The sequence below is a fragment of the Vitis vinifera genome, chromosome 7 (assembly GCF_030704535.1).
Source record: "Vitis vinifera cultivar Pinot Noir 40024 chromosome 7, ASM3070453v1".
Taxonomy (NCBI): Eukaryota; Viridiplantae; Streptophyta; class Magnoliopsida; order Vitales; family Vitaceae; genus Vitis; species Vitis vinifera.
Genome location: NC_081811.1, coordinates 28329326 through 28353147, shown reverse-complemented (window position 1 = coordinate 28353147; position 23822 = coordinate 28329326). Strand labels below are relative to the sequence as shown.

Below are 23822 nucleotides of genomic sequence, written 5' to 3'. Positions count from 1 at the left end.
CTTCAAACCCGATGTTTATCTTCTTTGCAAAGGTAGAGATCCATTCATCATCCACTTCTTATCTTCTTTGCAAAGCTAAAGACTCACTCATCATCCACTTCTTATCTTCTTTGCAAAGCTAGAGACCCACTCATCATCCAATTCTCTGCAACAAGTGATTCTTCCAAATTGAATCAATTAAACCTTCCACGATATTTAAAAAAAAAAAAAAATCAATTTCTAATTTATAGGGTTTTGGATGTTCATTTTGATTGTTGGATCTAGGATTCGTCATTGTTTGCTGCAACTAGGTTCTGAAAACTCCCTTCTACATCTTCGATCAGGTTTACCTTATTTTCTATTTCTTCTTCTACTTCTTTATATGTGTTTCTTCTTCTCTATAAATCGATTAATTTTTTTTTATTAATTTATGTTTGGAATCTTTGATGTTTCTTTAGCTTGTATCAATGGAAACTGGAGAGAAAAATTGAAATGGATTTAAAGTGTTTACAATATTGAAAATTTTTAATGGTTAGGAAAAAAATAAAAAGAAAAAAACAAATAAAAACAAATTTTTTTTAAGGTTATGGATTTTATCGGATATGATACTTGTTGAAAATTAGAATAAATTTGAATTCTTTTATTTCCTCTTTTGAAAATAGGAAAAACATTTGCTAACTTTGAGAATTTAAATATTATAATAAATAATTATTTTTTGAAAAAATATAATTTTATAACTACTTAAGCATGACAAATTATTCAAATTTTTAATAAAAATAATAATTGAATATTTGTGCATTAGGGTTATACGATTTTTTATGGTTAATTTTTTATTTATTGAGTATATATATATATATTTTAGTCTTATTATTTAATAACAAAAAACCTCTCAAATTTTATTTTTTTAAAATAAAAGTAAAAATAAAAAAATATTTTTAATTATATGTAAGGATATTATTATAAATTTATTTCATTTTCATTTCCATTCCTATTATTATCAAACATTGGAATGGAAACAAATAATCATTCCAATCTTGTATTCCTAAATTCATCCAAATGCTAGAAATGGAATCATCAAATTCATTCCATTCCACTAAGAAATAGGAAAGGAAACAAAATATTATTTCCATTCCCTATTCCGATGTACCAAACACCCCCTAAATGAAAACAAATAATCATTTCAACCTTATATTTCTAAGTGCATACAAATAAGAACTGATATTATCAAATTCACTCCTATTTAATGGTAAAATAAGAATAAAAACAAAATATTCATTTTTATTCTCCATTCCCATGTATCATACATGGCATTGTATCAATCAATAGGTGAGCGTGAGCCCGAGTTGCCCCCAAGAGTAGACAAAAGATTAGAGGATCACCAAAGAATTAGGAGAGCCCATCTGAGTTGTCCACAAAAGACTAAACAGGAGATGACAAAAGGTAAAAGGCCAAGAGATTTCTCCCTCACTCTCTCTTGAGAATCCATAAGCTACATATTTCACATATTTTCTGCTCATTTTTTTCTGCAGCTTTTTCAGCTCCATTGTTTCCCTGGTTAGGCATGTCCCCAGGCCAGGTATCCTTGAACTGAGAGATGCATTGGAATCATCCAAAATTTTCAGGGACACCCCACTTCTTTAACCAACACTTTCATAGAAATCAACAAGTGAGCTCAAGTCATCCCCAAACCTTACCTGTTTCTCAAACTGCTGGCTATGATTCAGAGCCTAACAAAAATTTGAACGTCATAACCATACCCCTTCATCTTAGAGGGTCACCAGCTTCATGGTAGGTAAACAAGAGAACAAAATTCATCATTACAAGTTCAAATGCACTGGTTGAAGTATGCAGTTCAAAAAATAGTCCATAAAAAGCTCAGAACAAGAACTTTTCCTCTATGTAAACCTCTGCAAGTCCAGGATGGACAGATGAGCTGCATGACTCAAGTTTTCACCAATGAATCAAAATCTAGCTACACCTAGGTTTATCCTCCATCATTCATCAAAAGGGCAGTAGCATCAGGCACATAACCAGCCCCTTTGATATGCTGAATCAGTATGTCCAAAACTGAACCTATATCAGCTTCACGATGAGTTGTGTCTCTTGCGATAAAGACATTAACCTTGTTATTCACTTCAATCCAACTACGTCCAGGCTCTTTCACCACCTCACTAGAGTCCATTCTGTCCCTCACCTTCTTCACATCTGCCCACATACCTTTAGATGCAAAAATATTTGAGAGTAAAATATATGATCCACTATCCTTTGGATCTGTTGAAATTGCCATTTCAGCTGCATATTTTCCCAATTCTACGTTACCAGCAATTCTACATGCACTAAGCAAACTCCTCCACACTATTGCTGCTGGTTCTATTGGCATTTTCTCAATAAACTCCTTTGCTTCAAACAGTTTACCAGATCGGCCCAAGAGAGAAACCACGCAAGCATAATGTTCTGTCCCTGGTTTGATTCCAAATCCAGGCATTGAATTGAAGTGATTGAGCCCATCCTCTACACGCCCTGCATGGCTACATGCTGAGAGCACAGCTACAAATGTGACATAGTTGGGTTGTATTCCCTCTTTCATCATTTCTCTGAACATCCCGAGAGCTTCTTCAGCTTCTCCATGCTGTGCATGGGTTGAGATCATGGAATTCCAACAGACAACATCTCTCCAAATCGATGAATTAAACATTTTGCGAGCCTCCTCAATGCTTCCACACTTGGCATACATATCCACAAGGGCATTTGTTACAAAGGGGCAAAAGTCTAGACCCATCTTTACAAGCTGATTATGAAACTGTTGACCATGTCGAAGACTTGCTAGGTTACTAGCTGCTGTGATGAGGGCAGCAAAAGTGAACTCGTTGGGTTTTTGCCTCGAAAATTGTAATGTTGAGTAGAGTTTTAGGGCCTCCTCATTTTCCAAATGTTGGGTGTATCCAAAAAACATTGCATTCCACACAACGATATCTTTCTCATTCATCTCCTCGAATACATGTCTTGCATCTTTAACATAAGAACATTTGGAATAAACATCTATTAAAGCACTGCCAGCAAATAGGTCCAAAGAGACACCAAATTTTATGATTAGTCCATGAATTTGCTTGCTAAGTTCCAGAGCAAATAGTGAAGCTGATACACCAAGGAGACTAACAAAGGTCAAGAGGCTTGGTGGAAACAACCTGACTCTCATTTCATGGAAAAGTTCCAATGCTTCGGACAGCTTCTCCTGACTCGAGTATCCTTCAATCATTGCATTGTAAGATATCACATTCTGCTCGGCCATAACATCAAAAACTTTTTTTGCATCAATCAGCAAATTGGATTTTGCATACATATCAATCAAACCATTTTTCACAAACTCATCAGACTCAAGATTGGCCTTGATGGTGTAAGCATGCACTTGCCTCCCCTGTTCTAGAGCCTCACGTGAACCACACGAAGTGAGAACACTAGTACAAGCAAACCCGTCTGGCTTCCAACCTAATCTATTCATTTCTCCAAACAACTTCATGGCCTCCCAATCAAATGAATTCTGCATATAGCCAGAAATCATAGTGGTCCATGAAATAATATTCTTCACTACCATCTGATCAAATAGTTTCCGTCCAGCTTTCACTCTATTGCACTTTGTATAGAAATCTATAAGCACATTAACCACTGAAACATCCATTTCTGTTCCCCTTCTCAACACATATGCATGAATTTGCTTGCCCCCTTCAAGAAACTCAAGCATCGAACACGCACTCAAAACGCTAGAGACGACATATCTATCAGGAACAACATTGGTTTCCCTCATTTGGGCGAACAATTCTAATGAAACTGCACTCCTCCCGCATTTTGTATACCCTGCTATAATTGTAGTCCAAGTCACTGCAGTTTTCTCCGAGAGTTGATCAAAAACCAATCTAGCTTCCTCTATATTCCCATTTTTGGAATAAAAATCAATTAAAGATGTACCCACATAAACATCCTGATCAAAACCACTCCTAACAACAAAACCATGCAATTGGGCACCTTTTTCAACAACACCCAATTGCGTGCAAGCCCGAATAACACTAGCTAAGACAAACTCGTTCGGATGCTCACCAGATTTTCGTTGCAAATCCACAAAAACCATCAATGCTTCTTCACTATAACCTTGTTGGGAGTACATAGAAACCATAGAAGACCATGTAATTAAATTCTTATGCGGCATTTTATCAAACACTACACGGGCATTGTCCACACGATCAGATTTTGAGCACACGTTTATGAGAATGTTGGCAAGAAAAGTATCCGATTGAAGGCCTGAGACAATAATTTGACCATGAATTATCTTGTAATGAATTATGGGATTCCTTGAAATAGATAATTGCAAGAGATTGGCGAATTCGCGCCTTTTGGGGCGGAGATTGGGGATTTGGAGACATGGGTTCTGGAGTAGAAATTGAGGTGACACTGAGGTTGAGAAGTTAAAGGCTTGTTTCTTGGTGGTTCTGTAACAAGATTTTAGGTGGAATTTTACTCGAAAGTGGTTTCTCATTAGAGGATGCGCCTTCAAAGTCCTCTTCTTTCTGTTTATGTGGAATTCTACAAGACGAGATTAGGTTTCACCTAAGAAAATCCGAATTTTCTTTCTTCAAAAATTCTTGCTGGAGTACACGGAGCCTAGCTCTCCGTTCATTCCATCGAAACCGGCGATTTTTGCATTCTCCTATTTTCCCAGTAACCAAACAAGAGTGCGGAAATGGAAGTAATCAAGAAGGGTTTGAGATAGTCGAGAAGAATAAAACCTCATCTTCCATGTCTTTGGTTTTCTGCATACCAGTCGCCATGGCTGAAGCACTGGAAAAATGATCCTGTCTGATTGGATACACACACGCACAACTAGCGAGGACGAGAGCACAGAAATCTGCAAATAGCCCATTGGGCCTCTTCTGGCCTTGAGTTTCAGACTGGGCTCAGGCTCCCAAGACTCGACAACAAGAATTATTAATCTCGCTTCATCTCAAAATCATTCAAGCATGGTACCAATAAACTCAACTGAATATATACTCCGTTTGAATGGTATTTTAAAAAATTCTTTAAAAAAATTATATTAAAATTTTTTATTTTTAAAATTATTATAAAAAGTATAAGATACATTTATATTTTTTATTAAGATATTTAGTTTTTATATAAAAATATATTTTTAAAAAAAATATAAAACGTATATGCTCGCCTCATTGCAACTGTATCTTTTTCCGTTGGTCCAAGGATATGGACAGATATTCAGCAATATGGACGGATAAAAATTATCTAGCTCTGCATATTATATTACTATCTGTCAAACACTAAATACTGAAGATATTGAGAGCATCGAAATTAAATTAAGTATAATGACAAAAGTTAAGAGTTCAGAAACCGTTACGCAAGCCACTTAAAAGGCTAAGACAATTGAAACACGGGGGAGCACGTTATGGTTATGATTTGACTAAAGATAAATAGCCATCAAATATCCGGTCACTCTTGTTACAGGTGTGATCCCCGTGAATGCTAGGAGGAGGCTAGTAGGCTAGTAGGCTAATAGCATTGTTTATCATACACTAACAGTATCCTTATTTATTTATTTATTTATATTTAAATATTAATTATGTCTACTGTCTGTGGGTGGTGGTTGATAGGAGATTGATGTGATCGCTAGGTAACCTTACAAGTGAAAATCATGCTAAGTGATATATATTTCTTTTACTTATTTACCCATCAAGGACTATATATAGTTGGTATAAATTCTTTTATTTATTTTTTTATTCATCATTAATAATATAAAAAATTAAAATAAAAATAAATTTCATAACTATTAATAGTGAGAACGAAATTGAGTTTTGTCTGTTAATATATAATAAGGTTCAATAACTTATATTATGTTAATAAATCAAATAATATTATTATAATTTTTTTCCGCCTTTATAAATCATGAATTGACCAATAAAGAGCTCCAAATGTTTATTAGCTCTAGAATCTAAACTTAAAAAATAATTTTTAAAAATCTATCTTTGTCGTGTCAATTTTCTGGAAGATGATTGTTGTGATGATAAAGTCGGTGAAATAATGTCATGAGAGCTGAGTAAACATGTATCTATTTTAGTTTTGAGAAACATAATATATTTGAAAAATATAATTTACTAATTAAACCTTTCATTAAAATAATTTTCAAATTAATACATCTTAACCATTTGGACATCTACGTGGTCTAAAAATTTTATTTTTATTTTTTTTCATTATAAACCCGTAATTAGTAACTATGATTTAAAAATATATATATATATATATATATAAAACCGGTGACTACAACTTAAATTTAAGTTTAAAAATCATAATCACCAATTATGGTTTTAGACTTAAATTTAAAATTAGTCACTAATTACAATTTTGATCATTAAAAAAAAAATTTGTCAAAATTTTGTTTTAAATAAATCATTTTTACCTAACATGCTTTTTTTTTTTTTATTCTCAAGTAAAATTAAATTCCATTAATTTAAAAAAAAAATCCTTCATCTCCTCCCATCCACTTATCATACAAATATAGAGAAATCATTTTTTTTTCTTTTTGTAAAGAAAAATCATAATTTTGACTTTTTTTTTGTAGAGTCAAATATCTCTCACAACATTTATATAAAAAATTGAAGGTGATGAGATGGAAAATAAAATATAAAAGGACTTTGGCTCAATTATATAGAGTCAAAGGCCATAATTATTATTATCCCAAAATTAAATTATGGTATCCAACAACCAACATGTCACATCATAGGAGGTATATATTACATTATAGGTCCTCTAAAAATGAAGTGTTGGCGAATTTGATTAAAGCTAACATGGTAATGAAATCTCGTTGGTGGCTTTAAATTATATCTCATTTATTAATATTGATCCTAAATTGAGATATTGGATATACACATATTATATATCATAAATTTATTTTTCATTAATTTTTTATTTTTATATTACTTATTTTATAAAACAAATATTTTTTATTAAAAATTCAATTTGTAGTTACAAAATAATAATTAAAAATATATTGTAAATTGATATTAATATATGTATTATTTAACATATATGGAAATTTTTTATTGAATAAGATAATTTGAAATTCTTTATTTATAAATTTTAAATTTTTAATCATGAATATTATTAATAGATAAATAAAATTTATTTATTAAATTTTAAATTATTGAAAATTTTATAAATAACATAACAAAAATTTCATATTGTTTTAATAAATATTGAAATACAATATAATTTTTATTTTTAAATCAACATCTATATCATATCCCTTATAATCTTCAAATTTTATTTATTCGATATTTATATTATGATACAAATATATAGAAAAAAATTAAAAATATTTAAAATAAATTTTAAATTATACAATCCAATCAATCTCAATATAATATAATTAACCCGTACTCAATTAGAACTTAAAAATATATTTGGTTAGGTTAGAGTGTATTTAAGCATCTAAAATTAGAGGTTATTAAATTAAGTTATATCAAATTAATTATTCTTAATTTGGATTAAATCCACCTAACTTACAATCCTATATATTATATTTTACAATTGGGTATCCATTAAAAATAAGAAAAAAAAAAAAAAAAAAAACCTTCAAGTTGAAGATGAATGTCGATGATTGCATCCATTATTCATAGAGTTCAACCCAATATTTTATCCATTCCGGGAATGGTCCCGGTTTGGCCAAGTAGGCGAATCATACCAGTCGTAAACTATTGACATATCTAATAGACCAAAATTGGGGTGGATACCAATTCAACGAATCCAGAGGAATAAATAAATAAATAAATATTTTTCTTTTAACAAAAATTGAGAATGTATGTGCATGAGAACAATTAAGGACAATGAAAGACATTTTATTTTCATTTTAATTTTTGTAATTAAATAATATTTTGTATCATATGATTATTTGATATTTTTTATTTTTAAAAATAAAAATAATCCTAACTTTAATATAAAATAATATTTTTTTATAAAAAATATAAATATATTTTATATTCTCAAAAAATATTTTAGATTTTTTTTTTACATTCTTATATAGTAACAATTTTAATATCTAGTTTTTTTAAAAATTAATATTATTTTCAAAATATACCTACAAATATTTTATATTTTAAATTAAAGTTACTATTATTTTTTATTTTAAAAAATGGAAAGTAAAAAATGTATCCACACCTAAACAATAAATATGTTTGAAAAGGATAATTCTATAAATTAATTCGTTAATAAATTTAATAACATGAAATACAGTTTTTATAAAATTAAAAATATGCGACATTTTATTTATTTATAATTTAAGAAAATAAATAAATAAATATCTCCGTTTTCTTCCAATAAAACCGTGGACCGTGGTTGTTGGATGGGGTAGGTGTGCTACTGGTGGGCTGACCGGCCTTTTTGACCGGGTCCACCTGAACACTTTTCCACGGGCTTGACTCCTGGCCCAAAAGGGCCCACTAGCATGTTTGATTTGTTCTAAAAAAAAAAACGTTTATTTTTATATTCCAAAGTTAATTCCTATTTATTTGTCCCTGTCAACGTAACCGGTTTCACATAAATATTATATTTGTATTGAGTTTAAATATAATATGAATTATTAAAGGAAAATAAGAAAAAAATGACAATTGATACAAAGAAATAAGATTGTTTAAACAAAAAAGGAAAAATAAAGTGGGATATGAAATGACGAAAAGATCCTCATGAAACAAAGTATTGACACAATGGGTGGACTAATGATAATTGATAGAGACGAGGAATCAAGTTATGGGCATATATGGTATATCCTCATTCAGGCAGACCCACAAGAAAAAAAAAAAAAAGGATAAATAATAAATTTACCAACCACCCATTAGCCCTGAGTTGGGTGGCTTGTCCCACCACAATCCTCACCCCTATCCTCAACGCATATCCCCACCGAATCCTCCACTGACTCGTGTCCTGTCTTCTTATCCACATTTTCCACCCGTGGCAACATCCCCGTTTTTTCTTCTTCTTTTCTATTTTCTATTACATGATATATGATAGGCAACTTTCGTCTTCCGGCACAACTCTTCCCATATGAATAAAAATTTCCTTACAAAAAGGGAATCTAATAGTATTTGTGTTTATAATTGTTTTCTTATACTTGCGTAATAAGTTCAACAACATCTCAATAGGAAATATTTTTACCATATTTTGTTGTTGGAGAAAGTTTCCTCCAATTAGGTTAAAAGTGTTCTCTATACATTCTACTTTATTGTTCCAAATAAACTGATAATTTTAATTGCCCAACACAAACACTACATAAATATTTTATATCTCCTAATAGTGTCTAATTTTCAAATTCACATATTATGCAAATACATAGGATGTAATAAGTTTTAAATTTTATTTTACAGTGATTTTATAAAGTATTTTTAATTTAAAAATATTTTTAAAAAAATATTAGGGTTAAGTTTGGTTCCTGAAACACACAAAAAAAAAAGTTAAAAAAATAAATTCATTTTTTTATATTTGATAGTCTTACTAAAAAAAATATGATTAAAATTAATTAAAAAGTCATTATTTTTTAAATTATTTAATTTTATATCAATGACTTAAAATAAATGAAATGAGTTTGATTTAACAAATAAAATTAATTAATTTATTTTAAATTTATTTTCTTCTATTTTTTATTTGTATTTTCTCTCACATTTTAAGGGTATCAAATATAGCCTTAGATGTGTGGTAAAATTTAAAAAATACTTTTAAAATTTAAAAAAAAGAATATATTAAAAAATCATTTATAATATTTTTTAAAAGAAACACTTCATTATTCTAAAATCACTTTGAGGCACACTTAAACAAAAACGACATTCAATTAAAAAAAATCATACAACTTTTATTTTTAACTATATTATTTGATTATACTAATAATTATTTTATTAAAATAAAATATTACTATAAGAAGGGCCCTTAATTTTTTTTTTTTCCTACAAAAAGGAAAAAAAAATATCACATTAAATAATATCCTTAAATTTAAGAGTCTCATTATAATATCCGATATATAATACAAAGATAGACTATTACTAATTTTAATATTAGTACTTTGTATTTTCATTGTGATACATCCATATTATATATTAGGGATTTAGAAAAAAAATATATAATTTTTGAAATATTTATTAAAATACATGGTTTTAAAATTATGACTAAATTTGGGACACTTTGTATCAATTGAAAATTGTTTTTCTCCTTCACTAAAAAAATTAAAGTTATATTATAATAATCATTTTTTTTTAAAGATAACTTTCAAATATATTGCACCCAACATAGATTGAGAAGAGAAATGTTTTCTAAAATTGCCATAATTTTTAAATTGTTGTAGCTTGTTTAGCGTTCCTTTTTATCTTGCAAGTTGTAACTTAAAGATAAAAATTTTCAGTTCTTTAAAACACCGAACGCATTCTAAGAGTCGAGGGCCGGAGGCAACGATTGTCCGTACATCAGTGGTAGGTGGCCTCGTAAATTTAAAGGAGGGCCGGAGGCAACGAATACCCGTACATCAGTGGTAGGTGGCCTCGCGCCGCCTACCATATATCTATAGGAACTTAGAAAGCGAACGACATAGAAACATTGAAACAGCTGAAATAAGAGAGGCGTCTGCTTCAGTTTTTTGCAATCTTTCTTTTATTCTCTTCAATCTGAGTGATTCATTTTTCTGGTATGTTCTCTAAATTCAGTTTTTTTTTTTTGGTTTGAATAATAAAATTATCTCTCTCTTTAAAAGTTTATATTGGGTTTTGAAATTCTGGATCATTTGCCTCTGGTTGGTTTCCGGGACGAGAAATATTTTGAATATTGGGGAATTCACAAAAGCTCAGTCAAATGAACATTTTTTTTTTTGGATTCGGTTTTGAGGTTGAAGGGCTTTTTCGGGGATGTTTTTTATTTTTCATAAATTTTTTACAGCAGAACCGGGGCTGAATGTTAAGGCTATTAACCTCTGACAATGAGTTCTGCGAAATTGAATCATGTTTTTGAGCTTATCTCTGTATTCGATCTGCATTAGTTGCGGCTAATGTCCTGATTGGTCGGTGAGAAATTGGGGAGAGGAGAAGAAAATAGACAAATTGGAAACTTATAACCGCCATCTCCGACCCCCAATTTATTGTAAAATTCTGGACTTTTCTCGGCAGCCAAACGGGATGTTAGGGTTAAAAGTCATGTTTTTATGATCAATTGATGGAACGTCTACGTTTTTGCAGCGAAATCCTTTCCATAACTGTCAATTTACTTGAAAGTTGATTGATGTTGCAGTGAAATCGAGTTGTTTGAGGATTTAGGAGTTGTAAAAGAAGAATGGAGGCCAAAATTGCGCTAAAGATGCAATTTTCTGCATGTATTGACACGGATAAATTCGCGAGGAGACCGAGTGTTTCTTTGCCGTTCTCTCAGAAATTAAGAGAGCAGCACGGGCATCCTATTTCTTGTCATTTTCAACCTAGAAGAACTTCGAATTGGCAAAAACATGTTGCGTTGGAGGCTTCTGGTTCTTACAGAAATTTTCCAGGTAATTATGACACATTTTATTGGTTACATATTAGCTACATGATTGATGATCAACAATTCATTTTATTTGTGGATTACTTGAAACTTGAAAAATGAAAAAAAAAAAAAAAAAAAAAAAGGTTTCTTAGATTTTTTTTTTTTTCAAAAAATGTTTATAAAAGATGGTACTGTAATTTTAAATTTTAATTGCAGTGTCCCCTCCTCATGATTTTGGATCCTTAACCCTGTGTTTGGATTGTTTTTTAGAATGAGAATAGGAATAAAAAAAATTCATAATTAAAGAAATCAAATCTAACTCTCACTAGGATTTTGATTCTTCTTTTGTACATGGTACTGTGATTCACCTTTATTGATAGGATCTATAGTATCTTCTTGTGAAGTTCAACAAGATAACATTGATAGGATTTGTGGTATCTTCTTGAAAAGTTCATTATTATGAGAATATTATTTTTGGGCTGTTTTTATATAAAATTCTGCTCATCTTGGTAGTTGGTACTCTGCCCCAATCCTTCTGAAAGTAGGGATGGAGGATTGATTCTTAAAACTTTTCTGTGGACCTTTTAAGAGGGAAATTGCTGAAGCAGAGAAGTGAATTTCATGGCAATAGGAAGGGGATAAAAGCAGAGGATCATATCCCTAGCTGGATGATGGCTTTTTTAAGAGGAGGTGACAGCATTGGAAGTTGGCCAAGACTATCCTTTTAGGAATTCCAGTAGAGATCTAGGTGGCTGAGAAAAATTTTCTTTGAGGACTTGAATCATTGAAATACTATTTCTTCACAGGTCATATGTTAATGCTTATAAAAGTTTTTGTCCTTTTATGGTTCACCATTTCTATGTCAATTTCTTATAGGGTTAAGGAATTTCAGACTTTGTGTAGAATAACCGGAAGGTGTTCCATTATGTCATCTGGCTAGATGGTAAACGGCATGATGATATCAGATTCAGTGTGTAACAGACAGCTGCAAGCAAAATGTGCTAACTAAATTGCTTGTGAAGTTCAGTAAAGAGACTAATAGCATATGGAAAAGAGTTACTGCTAACAAATATGGATGTATGGATGATTAGAAATTTGGTATAGAATCCCTTACATATGGAGCAATCTTACTGATGGGAGGCAGATGGCTTATGTGAAAATAGTGGTACTTGTGCTCTAGACATTTTGGACTAGAGATGTTTCAGCCATAATGTTGCCAAGAAATATTTGTATGATCAACATTTTTATTTTTTTATTGTTTTTTACTTTTATTTTTCTTGGATTTTGTTTGTGAAGGACTTGCACGAACTACTATTGGGCATATTTAAGTGCATTATTATTTCGAAGTTATGTAGTATTTTCTTTTGTGTCATGTCTTCCTATTAAGAAATGCTTTCATCTGCTATGCTTGAGATAAAAATCTAATTTCAATGTTAGAGCAAAGAAAAAGTTTCTTGAAATGAGGAATAAGGTCTGCATTCTCATGGTTTTCTGTAACACCCTTCCTCATTTTGATTGTTGACAGTTTATTTCTAATATTATTTTTGTAGCTCCAATATTGGAATCTGGAAGTTTTCCTCCTTCTTTAGACGAGGCTTTGATTTTGAAGGTATGGAATGATGCCCAGTTTGATCTTTTATATTGAGCTTCACCCTTTCTTGTTCACTAGTATTTTGGCATTGTATGTGATAAATGGTTTTATGAAGAATGGCCTTAAAAAATGAAATATTGGGCTTAGTGTTATTGGGTTCTCTAAGATGGTTTTGTGCATTCATCTGATTTGAAGTTAATAAAATTGCAGAATAAGTCACAAGAGATTCTGCCGTATATAGATGGACGCTGTGTATATCTTGTTGGTCAGTTCCTGTATCTACGCCCTTTAGATTTCGTAGTTAGTCATGTTTAAGTTGCTCTTGTAGTTGACTAGATTGTACTTGAAATGCAGGGATGATGGGTTCTGGAAAAACAACTATTGGCAAGATTTTGTCAGAAGTGCTTGGTTATTCATTTTGCGACAGGTTTGAACCATGCTTGCTCATTTCTGTTCTCTTGCAAAAACATTTAAGTAGTGACGAACAAAATTTTCACTTCATGTAGAGTATTGTTAGATGACACACTTAGTAAATAGCAGTGAATGTTGGTATGGTTGGGGGTTCCCCATCTCAGGGCATTTTGTCTACTTCTGGGGCATTAGATCCTTGGGTTGGAGTTGGGACCTTCTAGAGGTACCACTTCCTGCATGAAATGCCAGTTACTGTGCAAAGAGTCCACTTGACTGGCAGTTTACAAATAATATTGAGATTGCACTGTGTTTGGGGTGCCTCAGTGACACATTGGTGGAGCTGGCTGTCAAGGGAACTTCTGTAGCTGAAATATTTAACCTCTATGGCGAGGGCTTCTTCAGAAATAAAGAGGTACCTGTCTCTCTGTCTCTTCTTCTCTCTCACCCTCTTCTGCACCCCTCACACCGTTTCACAGAATATTTAAAATGATTAGGCTCTCGTTTTATTGTATGATTAATTAATTGTATTTCTCAACATGTATTTAAAGTCAAATAAATAAGCAACCAAAATTTGAACTTCTTTTAGAGTTGTTGTATTTGTATCTGTTGGTCTTCTACAATTATTAATAACTAAAAGCAAATAGCATTAGTTCCACCATCATTTATATTTACCATCCAACTTTATATATCTGCTGGCAATTCCTCCTTCCATTATTGAAATCAAAAGTTAATGATTACACTTTTGCTTTTCAGAGTGAGACATTGCAGAAACTGTCTTTAACGCACCATATGGTTGTTTCCACTGGTGGAGGTGCTGTTATTCGGCCTATCAACTGGTATGACAATGGAAATAATGGTAGCAAATCTCTTGTATTTTCTGTTTGTATGGTTGGATTTGCAGTGCACATGTTAGTCGTGCAAACTAACACTGCTTCTGGTGAATCAGGAAATACATGGCAAAAGGAATTAGTGTCTGGTTAGATGTACCTTTGGAAGCCCTGGCGCGGAGAATCTCAGCTGTAGGAACTAATTCTCGACCCCTTTTGCATCATGATTCTGGTGATGCTTACAATAGGGTAAGTAGCTTTAGTGCTTTACTGCTACACTGGGTGCATCCACCAGGATGGCTCTTTTGGATTAGATTTCATGTGTAATCAATTAAGTCTGGATCTATTTCCACTACTTCTGTCAACTCCACTGCAGACTCTCACGCGTCTATCCAACCTTTGGAAGGAAAGGGGTGATGCATATGCCAACGCCAATGCTAGGGTTTCCCTGGAAGGTATGTTTGCCTGAACCCTTCATCTTCTTGTTTTCGTAGGACTCAACTTTTGAACAATTCCATCTTAGAGATCTTGGAGCCTAGAAGCTTAAGCCCTGTTTTTTATATCAAATAATAGAAAACAATTTTTTGTTTTTAAAAACAGAAAATAAAGTGTTTTTAGATAACATATTTTAATTGTTTTCATTTACTTTTTAAAGATTGTTTTAAAAAATAAATATATAAATATGGAGAATGATTAAAAATATAAAAAATATTTTTTAAATATATTGAAAAAGATAGAAAATGTGTAAAGAACATTTCAAATCTCCAAATAGACTATTATTCTATAAAACATTAAAGAAGAGTTTTCAAAAATTGTTCTTCAAATTGTTTTTGGAAACACTTTCCAAAGTTTTAATAGTTTGCCTTTCTCCAATACTTCCTGGTAGGTTTTAAGATTGGGATTTTCAGAATCTCTTGATGACAATCCATGGCACATGATGCTTGTCATATTCAATTCCCAAACCACTCCTCCATCTGAATTCCACACACAACCACCGTTTTTTTTTTTTTTTTGGAGCATTTACTTTGTAAATACTGAAGAATGTAAATTTGTTTCCGCTATACGCAGAGATCGCAGCCAAATTGGGTCACAGAGACGTAACCAATCTCACACCAACTGTTATTGCCATCGAGGTTTCTCTCTCTCTCTCTTTCCACTCTATCCACACGCACACACATAATACAAGCTCTTGGAAGCATTTCTAAAAGTCGAGTTTTACAATCCATTTCAGGCACTTCTACAAATTGAGGCCTTTCTAAAGGGGGAAAATGGCATGGACATTGCAACATTGTAACCTACCTCTCCTTGTTCTCTTTTACAGACACATTTTAGTGCTTTATGATGTATTTAATCTGGGGGCCAAAGATCCTCCCTTGGTGTTTTTAGTTTTGGTGGAAGAGAAGGGCGCATGTGGTGTTTCTATTTTTTAAAAGGGATATTGCACGTGTTGCTTTCTTTGCTCATCTCTTTATTCATCCTGTCAAATAGAGTGCAGTAACTACTCAAAAGTGCATGTAATAAACGTGAAATGTGATAATGTCATGGGTATGATGTTAAAAGATGTGGAGGGTGTAGGTGTGAAGGAAAGTTGTTTATAATATTTCCCTCTTATTTCATTATAATATTTTATGGACAAGTTAAGCATCTCAAGCAAGTCGGCTAGGGTTCTGGGGTTGGTAGTGGATGTGAATTCAACCTAAACATGAAGCTAATTTGTTCAATATCCAATTCCATCGATTGAGAGGGATGCTAAAATTATTCATAGTGTTTTTTGGAAAAATATTTAATAGATAATTTTCTTAAAAACACTTTCAACAAAAAATATTCAATTCAAAATATTTTAAATAAAAATATTATCAAATAAATATGTTTGATAATAATTTTAAAAAATATTTTTAACTTAAAAAATGTTTTTAAAAAAAATTAAATATCTATCAAAATTTAAAAAATACTTTTAAAAATATGAAAACACTATTTAAAATGTTAATTTTTTTAGTGTTTATTGAATGATTACATGATGAGTAATTCTTCTCAAAATACTTAAAAAAAGAAAAAGAAAAGAAAAAAAACGCTTTTATTAAAAGCAATTTTAGATATAAATATTGTTAAATCAAATTCATCAGGGTCATGAAAGAGCGTCTGATGGAATCATATGCGTGGTTGAGAGCCCAAGCATAATGATGGAATCATTAAGGGCCTGTGGCCTACTACAAAGCTAATTGCCCATCATTCGAGCTTCCGCGCATGCCAAAAGCAGGATAACCCTCATCCCTCTCGTTCATTTCTTGGTCCCGTTGTTGGGAAAGGGATATAGAGATGTAAAATTGCATTAAAAATATTGTCGAAATTAATCTCCAGGGTTAAGTCTTTTACAATTTCACTTCAAGTATTGAAAATCAAAACTGTAAGCCCTAAATTTATAATATCTATTTCTTGAATAATCACAAACGTACATTACAATTAATTGAATGAACTAAAAACCTTAAAAGTAAAATAAAATAAAATATCCATATTAGTATATTACCATTAAAAAAGGTTAAAAATATTAGAAGTTAAACATTTTTAAGACTTGCCCTTTTTTCCAACTGACACTACCCAGATTTCCCTTACAAAAAAAAAAAAAGGGAAAGAAAGAAACCCAAAAAGTGCAAAATCCATCAATCACCATATGAAGCCTATACCCATACCAGACCAGGGCTCATCAATGGTTGCCATAAAGGGGTGCGCCAGGGTACGAGACCTATAGGCCGTTCAAGCCCACGTGGTCCCAGTTAACCTAACCCAAGACAGCTTGAATTCCATCAATCAGCAGCCTATACCAGACCAGGGCTCGTCGATGGTTGCCATAAAGGGGTGCGCCAGGGTAGGAGACCTAAAGGCCGTACAAGCCCATGTGGTCCCCGTTAACCTAACCCAAGACACCTTGAATTTTCTTTATATATATATATATATATATATATATATATATATATAATTTTTAAAAATTAAATATTTCGTCACTTGTTTTATTTTAAAAATGCATTTACCTTTTAAAAATACAAAGAAAATATGAATTCACTTTTTATCTTAATTTTTTTTTTTACGTGGAACTAGCGTTTTAAAAATACAAGTTGATGTCTTTTTTTCCAAGGAAAAAAGGATTCTCTGTATATTTTGTTTGACTTTAGTAATACTACCAATATATATTGATATAACCTTTTGTCAGAAGTGCTCGATTATTCATTTTGCTGACAGGTTTGAACCCTGCTTGCTCATTTCTGTTTCCTTGGAAAAACATTAGAACAGTGAAGAACAAAAATTTTCAGTTTATGTGGAGGATTGCCAGATGACACACTTAGTAAATAGCCGTGAGTGTTGATGCAGTTGGGGGGTTCCCCCTCCCAGGGCACTTCATCCATGGCTCCTTCAACCCTCAAGGTTAGTAGTGCCAATGGAAGTGCTGAAGAAGCCATGGTAGCAGAAGCTACCTCTCACCTGTAAGAGATGGTAGACTGGACTGGATGTGTTATTAAGGATGATGATTCTAGGCTAGATGTAAAATTCGTTGACCTCGCAACTGTAAGAACTCTTGAATGGCACTGGTCAAACACTGGCATGGAATTAAAATGATCTTCACTTGATTGTTATCTGTATGGAAACTGGGTAGAGATTCATTATCTCAATGAATAGGCCTATCAGAGTTCTGAAGGTGGATGGGGTGGATGGGGTTTCAGCCAAATAATTGATTGATTGAAACATGGTTTGCCTTACATTGAAGAACAAACTTCCAAGTTTGACCATACCTACAATACACATCAAACTTGTAGACCGCAAAAACTAGTTTATTTATACTTATGAGTGACTCAGCTCTGCTCCTTTAGCAAGCCATAAAGCCTATAGTTTTCTTTAACAACAAAATTTAAGATGCTTAGCTTTGATTAGAACACTTTTCTCTGTTTCTAAAGTAGTTGAAAACGACAGAGAGTAAAGCACCTGAGATTTTAATTGAAGTTTGTCAAGACCTTGAGAAATAATGTGTTTTATAAAGCCTAGGAAAATAGCATCAGTATTCAAAAGTACAGGAATTCAATCAATACAAGAACAGACACTACATAAGCCTTTGTATGAATGCAACGCTTTTAAAGGATCCAATAGTGCTACTCTTTTCAAACCTAAGTTGACAATGCTTATAATGATCTTACAGCTAAATAAGACACCCATCTGAATATCCTCAAGAATACTGCTCTCAAAAAATCCAAAACTCTCCTTGATAATATACAGTCTCCTGTCTTGCTAACCAACATGTCAATTTCAATACCAAGAGAGAAATACAGATTTTCTTTTGGTGATTAACTCAGAAAAATTTGCCACCTAATGCCTGGGCCTCTTTGCCTGTGTTGCCAAAATGAGCTGTTTCTATAGGGTCCATCCATAGCTGTAGGTTGTGTACAATGGATAAAACCATAAGAGATGGACCTTATGGAAACAGTCACTTTGACAGATGGAGGTGTATGAGAATATGGTGTTCAACATTCATCCTAGAGAACTTCAATGCAGCAGATGGGGGTGTCCGCAAATGTGGCGTTTAATACTGATCCTACAACTTCAATGCAACAGATGGGGGAATATGGTGTTCAACACTCATCCTAGAATTTCAATGCAGGATACCAACATATATGCAGTACCCTATGATGTCTACAGCTTTAGGCACAATATTTTGATGGTGATTTCTCTCTAGCCTGACCATGCAATTTTATCCTTGTTAGCATTTATTTTGTTCCTTCATTTTTGAGTCTACAATACTACTGATTTTTTTATTTTTTTTTATTTTCTGGTTCAATGTAAAATGTTGCTTACCAATTGGGTAAATCAAAAGCATTAAAAAACATTAATAAATCAAGCTAATGTAAATGAACAGAGATTCTAAATATTATTGTGAAGAAATTCCTTAAATACAACAACTAATAAAAACTTAATGAACTTGAACTTATATGCAACCGGATTGGCAAGAAAAGGTGAGGGAGTTAAACTCCAGCTTACCTCTTTTGAGTAACTCCTGCAACTGGTCTGGTGTCAGGAAATTTCCCAAACCACAAACAAGGAAGCTCTTCTGGACCATTGTGTGACTGATGGCAGTAGCCTGCTCAGGAGCATAATTAATTCAACACCAGATAGAATTGGTTTCCCACATTCCTGACTGGTGAGGAAGGAGAAAGAAATTGAATTTGTATTTTCTTTCCATGTTCAGAGACCAAGATTTTGTGGCTATTTACAGAACAATATAATGTACAAACCTGAAAGTAGCAACAGAGCAAATATGTTAAGGGTTATAACTTATAAAGCTTTAGAAATTGTAGGGAGTGTATGATGTACATTTAGATATCAGAATGGCATTACCCTGATTCATGATCATCTATCATTAAATGCACAATCCCAAAAGTCTTAAGCATGAACCCCAGGCCCCCAACCAATATTTTCTAGAACTAAAGAATGCAGTAGAGCCAATGGCTCACTTACTTTAAGATGCTGATGGTACTTAGATACTTTCAATCCCCTCATGTCTGTTCTATTAGTGGAATCCCCAAAAACGGAAGAAACAAAATGGTAAATGAACATATGAAAAAACTATCCAGGTGGCATGGTGCATGGAGGACTAAATCATACAAGCAGAATCCTAGGAATAAACGCTACCACGGCTATATAGTTAGAGCTTTCTTAGATGGATATAGAAGCCTCAAACAAATCATAAAAACAATTTTTTCATGCTTCTACTAATTTAGTATTTATTCATTTAGTTGTTGTTAGAGAGAGATGAAGAGAGAGCAATGACATTATTATACAACTAGCAACTCAAAACAACAATAATATACTAGAGCCACAACTGGAATGACTTACAATTTCTTAAGAACAGTGGACTTGCATTATCGTTAATATAATCTGCTCTATAGCGAGACATTGGTTGTCCTGACTCCAAATTATATTTTGTTAGTAATGGAGATATGCCTTTTCTTAATGTGAAGATTGGATTATAAATCCACATCAATGCCAATGGTTTTTAAAGCACTGAAGATGTTACAGATAGTTTAAAGCATAGCCAAATTTGAATGAAAATGAAATTTAAGCAGAAGGGTTAAGACATTATGGAGTTGGCTTTGATATGTTCCTTTATCTTTACATAAGGCCAGCAATTATTTGTTGATGTCTTTGCAGGCAAAGAAGAAAACACCCTTTAAAAATTAGAAAATCCAGAAGCAGTTGACCTTTCATAAGATAATTCTGAAGAGAGAAAGAAGGAAGTTGAAAGGTGAAATTCCCGACATAGCTCTTCCACTAGTAGGAATTCAGAAAAATACCATAAAAAAAGCAAATGGCAGCATGGTTCAAATCCAAGAGGAGCATCCAAGCATTTTTAGAGCAGAAATGCAAATTTTAGGCAATAATTTCACCCGTATAATTAGAGGCATGCATGCTATGATTCAAGATTGTTCTATACACAAAACAGTCACATCATTTCCGTGAGTGAGCACACAATCAGAGTAGCTTATCAATAATTACATATTAGCAAGCATACAATGTTAATATCGGAAAAAATGAAAACAACACAACCGATGATATCTACACTTCAGCAATCTCTATTACCGCTCGCATAAAGCTTAAACCTCAACAAAAAAACCCTTAGACAATTCAAATGTCAACTTCTACCAATGTATAGCTAGATGGCATACTCCATAATTTCAAATACCCAAATTCTAAAATTCGTTCTAAGCTCATTCAACATTCCCAAGCAGTGAATAAGTATATGATCATTATGCTAATTAACGAATAATTCATAATCATAAAATGCAAATCTCGACTGAAGCAAAGGCATATATACCTTGGAGCTTAGCAATGGTCACACAGCAACTGCCAAGCAGTGAACAATGGCGGACCCAATGGGAACAGAAAGAATCACATCCGACCACACAATTGATCCGCGCAAGCCTCCATCACTGCACTTCTGAATAGCGATTTCGGCACATGAAATTTCCATCTCTTTCCCATTTCCTTTCCCTTCCCACAACACAACTAGATTCCCTCCCACATTCGCCATTGTTGCTCCACACAGAAACTTCGGCAGACCCTTCTCCAACCCCTTCAGCTCCTTCCACAGCCCCTCCTTCACATCAAAACCCCTGATTTTGCCCAAATAATCGTAGCAATACAGCACCCCATCCACCACACAAGCCCTCCCTCTCCACCCCAAATCGAGCTCCGTCGACACGCCGCCCCACTCCGCCGTCCCCGGCTCGAACACAACCCCGCCGCGGTCGGCCATCGCGTAGATCTTCTCCTCCACCACCGCGCTCGCGTGCATCCACTTCTCCCTCACCTCCACTGGACTCTCCACCCCCGCCCACCGTCCAGCCGCCGGATCGAAAACCTCCGCCCAGTTCGCAGACTTCGCCCACGTGTCAACCAAGCACCCACCCATCACATAAATCTTCCGACCCACAACTCCAGCGGCCGCGAACTCCCTCCCCACCCGCATTCTGGGCCCCAACTCCCACGTACCGAACCGGCAATCAAAAACCTGAACCGTCGGTGAAGCCACATCGTTGACTGACCCACCCAATACGAAAATCTTAGACCCAATTGCGGCAAAGGCGGATCCAATTGCCGGAGACGGATTTGGAGGAAGAGAAGCGAGAATTCTGGGGTTTTGATTGAGCACAAACCATTTGAGAGTGCAGTTGACCCTGACGATGAGATAGAGAGAGTGTTGCATACAGTTGAGGAGTGATCGTGTGGAAAAAAAGTCTGGGGAGTTGAGAATGGAGCGCCACGATTTACACACAAGTAAGAGGTGGGGGTGGCGAGACCTGGGGACTCTGGCTATGCATTGCAAAGCGACGTCGTCTGGGAGATTAGGAATGAGGTCAGAAGAAGAAGAAGAAGAAGAAGAAGAAGAGGAAGAAGAAGCGGAAGAAGGAGAAGACATTAGGGTTGGTTTCAGATTGTGTGGAGCTTGGGTTGGAGGTGGTGGCCGGGGGCTGCCTTGAGCTTCGCCAGGTTGATGTTAATGTAGGAATATGAATTTAGTTGTGTCTTAATTTAATTTTGAAGCCCAACTGTCGTTCTTTTGGGCCTAGTAAAATGATCTTGAGAGGGCCATAGTATGTCCAATTTTAAAACTTTCGTGTTTTATCTTAAATTAATAAAAAATAATAATTAATTTTCTAATCGAATCAAACTATATTGATTTGAACTAATTTATTCTCTCTTGTTAAGAATTTGATCCATACAATTCTTAGTATATTCAAACAAGATAGATTTGTTCAATTATATTTCAATGCTTAAACTTAAACTAAGCATATTTGATCATATTTTATAAAATGAATATTATTTATAATAACATATAAATTACCAATATTAAAAATAAATAAATTACCTTTTGATATAAATAAATAAATAAATAGGGAGATGAAAGGAAAGAAAAATCAAATTAATATATATTTATATAATTTTTTTTTTTATCCAATGAAGGGACGCTTTGAATCTTTGTTCCCAATTTGAGAAATCATACCTAAGTTCAAATAAACTATATAACAAGAGAAAAATATAAAATTTGAAAATTATATATATATATATATATATATATATATATAGATATATATTTTTAAATATAAATTTTCTCAATTGATGATTTTATACCAATTTTAAATTTGTTCTAAAATCAAAATGATGGGTTTAAATCAATTTCAAAATTATTCTTAAAATAATACTTATAATGGTTGTTTTTGTGATATTTAATATAAACATCGGTAATAAGGGTCTCCAAAAAGCCCGCGGCCCGCGGCCCACTTTAGGCCCGGCCCGACGGGCTAAAGCCCGACCCAAGCCCATCGGGCCCGAGCCCGTTTCTGGGCGGGCCGGGCCACGGGCCTAATTTTAGGCCCGCGCTTAGGCCCGCCCCTTTTTAAAAAAAAACTACAAAAAGCCCGCCGCCCTGCCCTTAGGCCCGCCAGCCCGTAGGCTCATAGGCCGGGCCGCGGGCCTAGCATTTTAGCATGGCCCGGCCTGGCCCGTTGACTAGTCAACGGGCCCATAAGCCCGGCCCGGCCCGCCCGTTGGAGACCATTAATCGGTAATAACAGTTTTTTAAACCAATGTTAATATTTATTATTTTATTTTATATATTAAAACTATTAAAAAAACATTGTATCTATATTAAACCTAAATTTTAGAAATTTAAGTTTTTATAAAACTAGATAGTTTAATATGATAATATACCTTTGTTTGGTGAGAAGCCTTGGTTTCAGGGTTTAACTATAACTAATATTGATAATAACGGTTAATTTTATTCAAAAACCTTGAGGTTTAGTTAAATACACTGATTTACTATAAGTTTCAAATTTTATGAATTAGCACTTCTATAAATATATTTTATATATAAATTTTATTTAAAAATAAAATAAATTTAAGGTGTTAGGGAATTGTTAAACACTTTTTTATATAGG

The 23822-nt window shown here is 33.3% G+C and overlaps 3 protein-coding genes across 5 annotated transcripts; 1 reads left to right on the top strand and 2 right to left on the bottom strand.

Moving 5' to 3' along the window:
- Positions 1-1206: 1206 nt before the first annotated feature.
- LOC100257737 (pentatricopeptide repeat-containing protein At4g39530) lies at positions 1207-4978 on the bottom strand. Its single transcript, XM_010654557.3, has one exon. The coding sequence runs from the start codon at positions 4505-4507 to the stop codon at positions 1964-1966; it is 2544 nt and encodes an 847-aa protein (XP_010652859.1). The 5' UTR covers positions 4508-4978; the 3' UTR covers positions 1207-1963.
- Positions 4979-10430: 5452 nt separating this feature from the next.
- On the top strand, positions 10431-15907 carry LOC100262762 (shikimate kinase). 3 transcript variants are annotated; one of them, XM_010654479.3, is made up of 11 exons: positions 10431-10693; positions 11290-11542; positions 13068-13126; positions 13319-13373; positions 13463-13535; positions 13844-13931; positions 14273-14355; positions 14466-14595; positions 14723-14801; positions 15415-15479; positions 15578-15907. In XM_010654479.3, the coding sequence occupies exons 2-11, from the start codon at positions 11332-11334 to the stop codon at positions 15638-15640; spliced, it is 906 nt and encodes a 301-aa protein (XP_010652781.1). In that variant the 5' UTR covers positions 10431-10693; positions 11290-11331; the 3' UTR covers positions 15641-15907.
- A 3283-nt stretch (positions 15908-19190) lies between these two features.
- Positions 19191-22399, bottom strand: LOC100252600 (F-box/kelch-repeat protein SKIP6). Its single transcript, XM_002275987.5, has 2 exons — positions 21200-22399; positions 19191-19619 (listed from the first exon to the last, which is right to left on the bottom strand). The coding sequence occupies exon 1, from the start codon at positions 22301-22303 to the stop codon at positions 21218-21220; it is 1086 nt and encodes a 361-aa protein (XP_002276023.1). The 5' UTR covers positions 22304-22399; the 3' UTR covers positions 19191-19619; positions 21200-21217.
- Positions 22400-23822: the final 1423 nt, after the last annotated feature.

Coding starts and splice junctions, on each gene's coding strand:
- LOC100257737 (XM_010654557.3), bottom strand. CDS start 4,507: ATGAGAAACCACTTTCGAGTAAAATTCCACCTAAAATCTTGTTACAGA.
- LOC100262762 (XM_059737691.1), top strand. CDS start 11,332: ATGGAGGCCAAAATTGCGCTAAAGATGCAATTTTCTGCATGTATTGAC. Junction 13,932..14,272: donor GCTTCTTCAGAAATAAAGAG/GTACCTGTCTCT, acceptor TTTGCTTTTCAG/AGTGAGACATTGCAGAAACT. Junction 14,356..14,465: donor GTTATTCGGCCTATCAACTG/GTATGACAATGG, acceptor CTGGTGAATCAG/GAAATACATGGCAAAAGGAA.
- LOC100252600 (XM_002275987.5), bottom strand. CDS start 22,303: ATGTCTTCTCCTTCTTCCGCTTCTTCTTCCTCTTCTTCTTCTTCTTCT.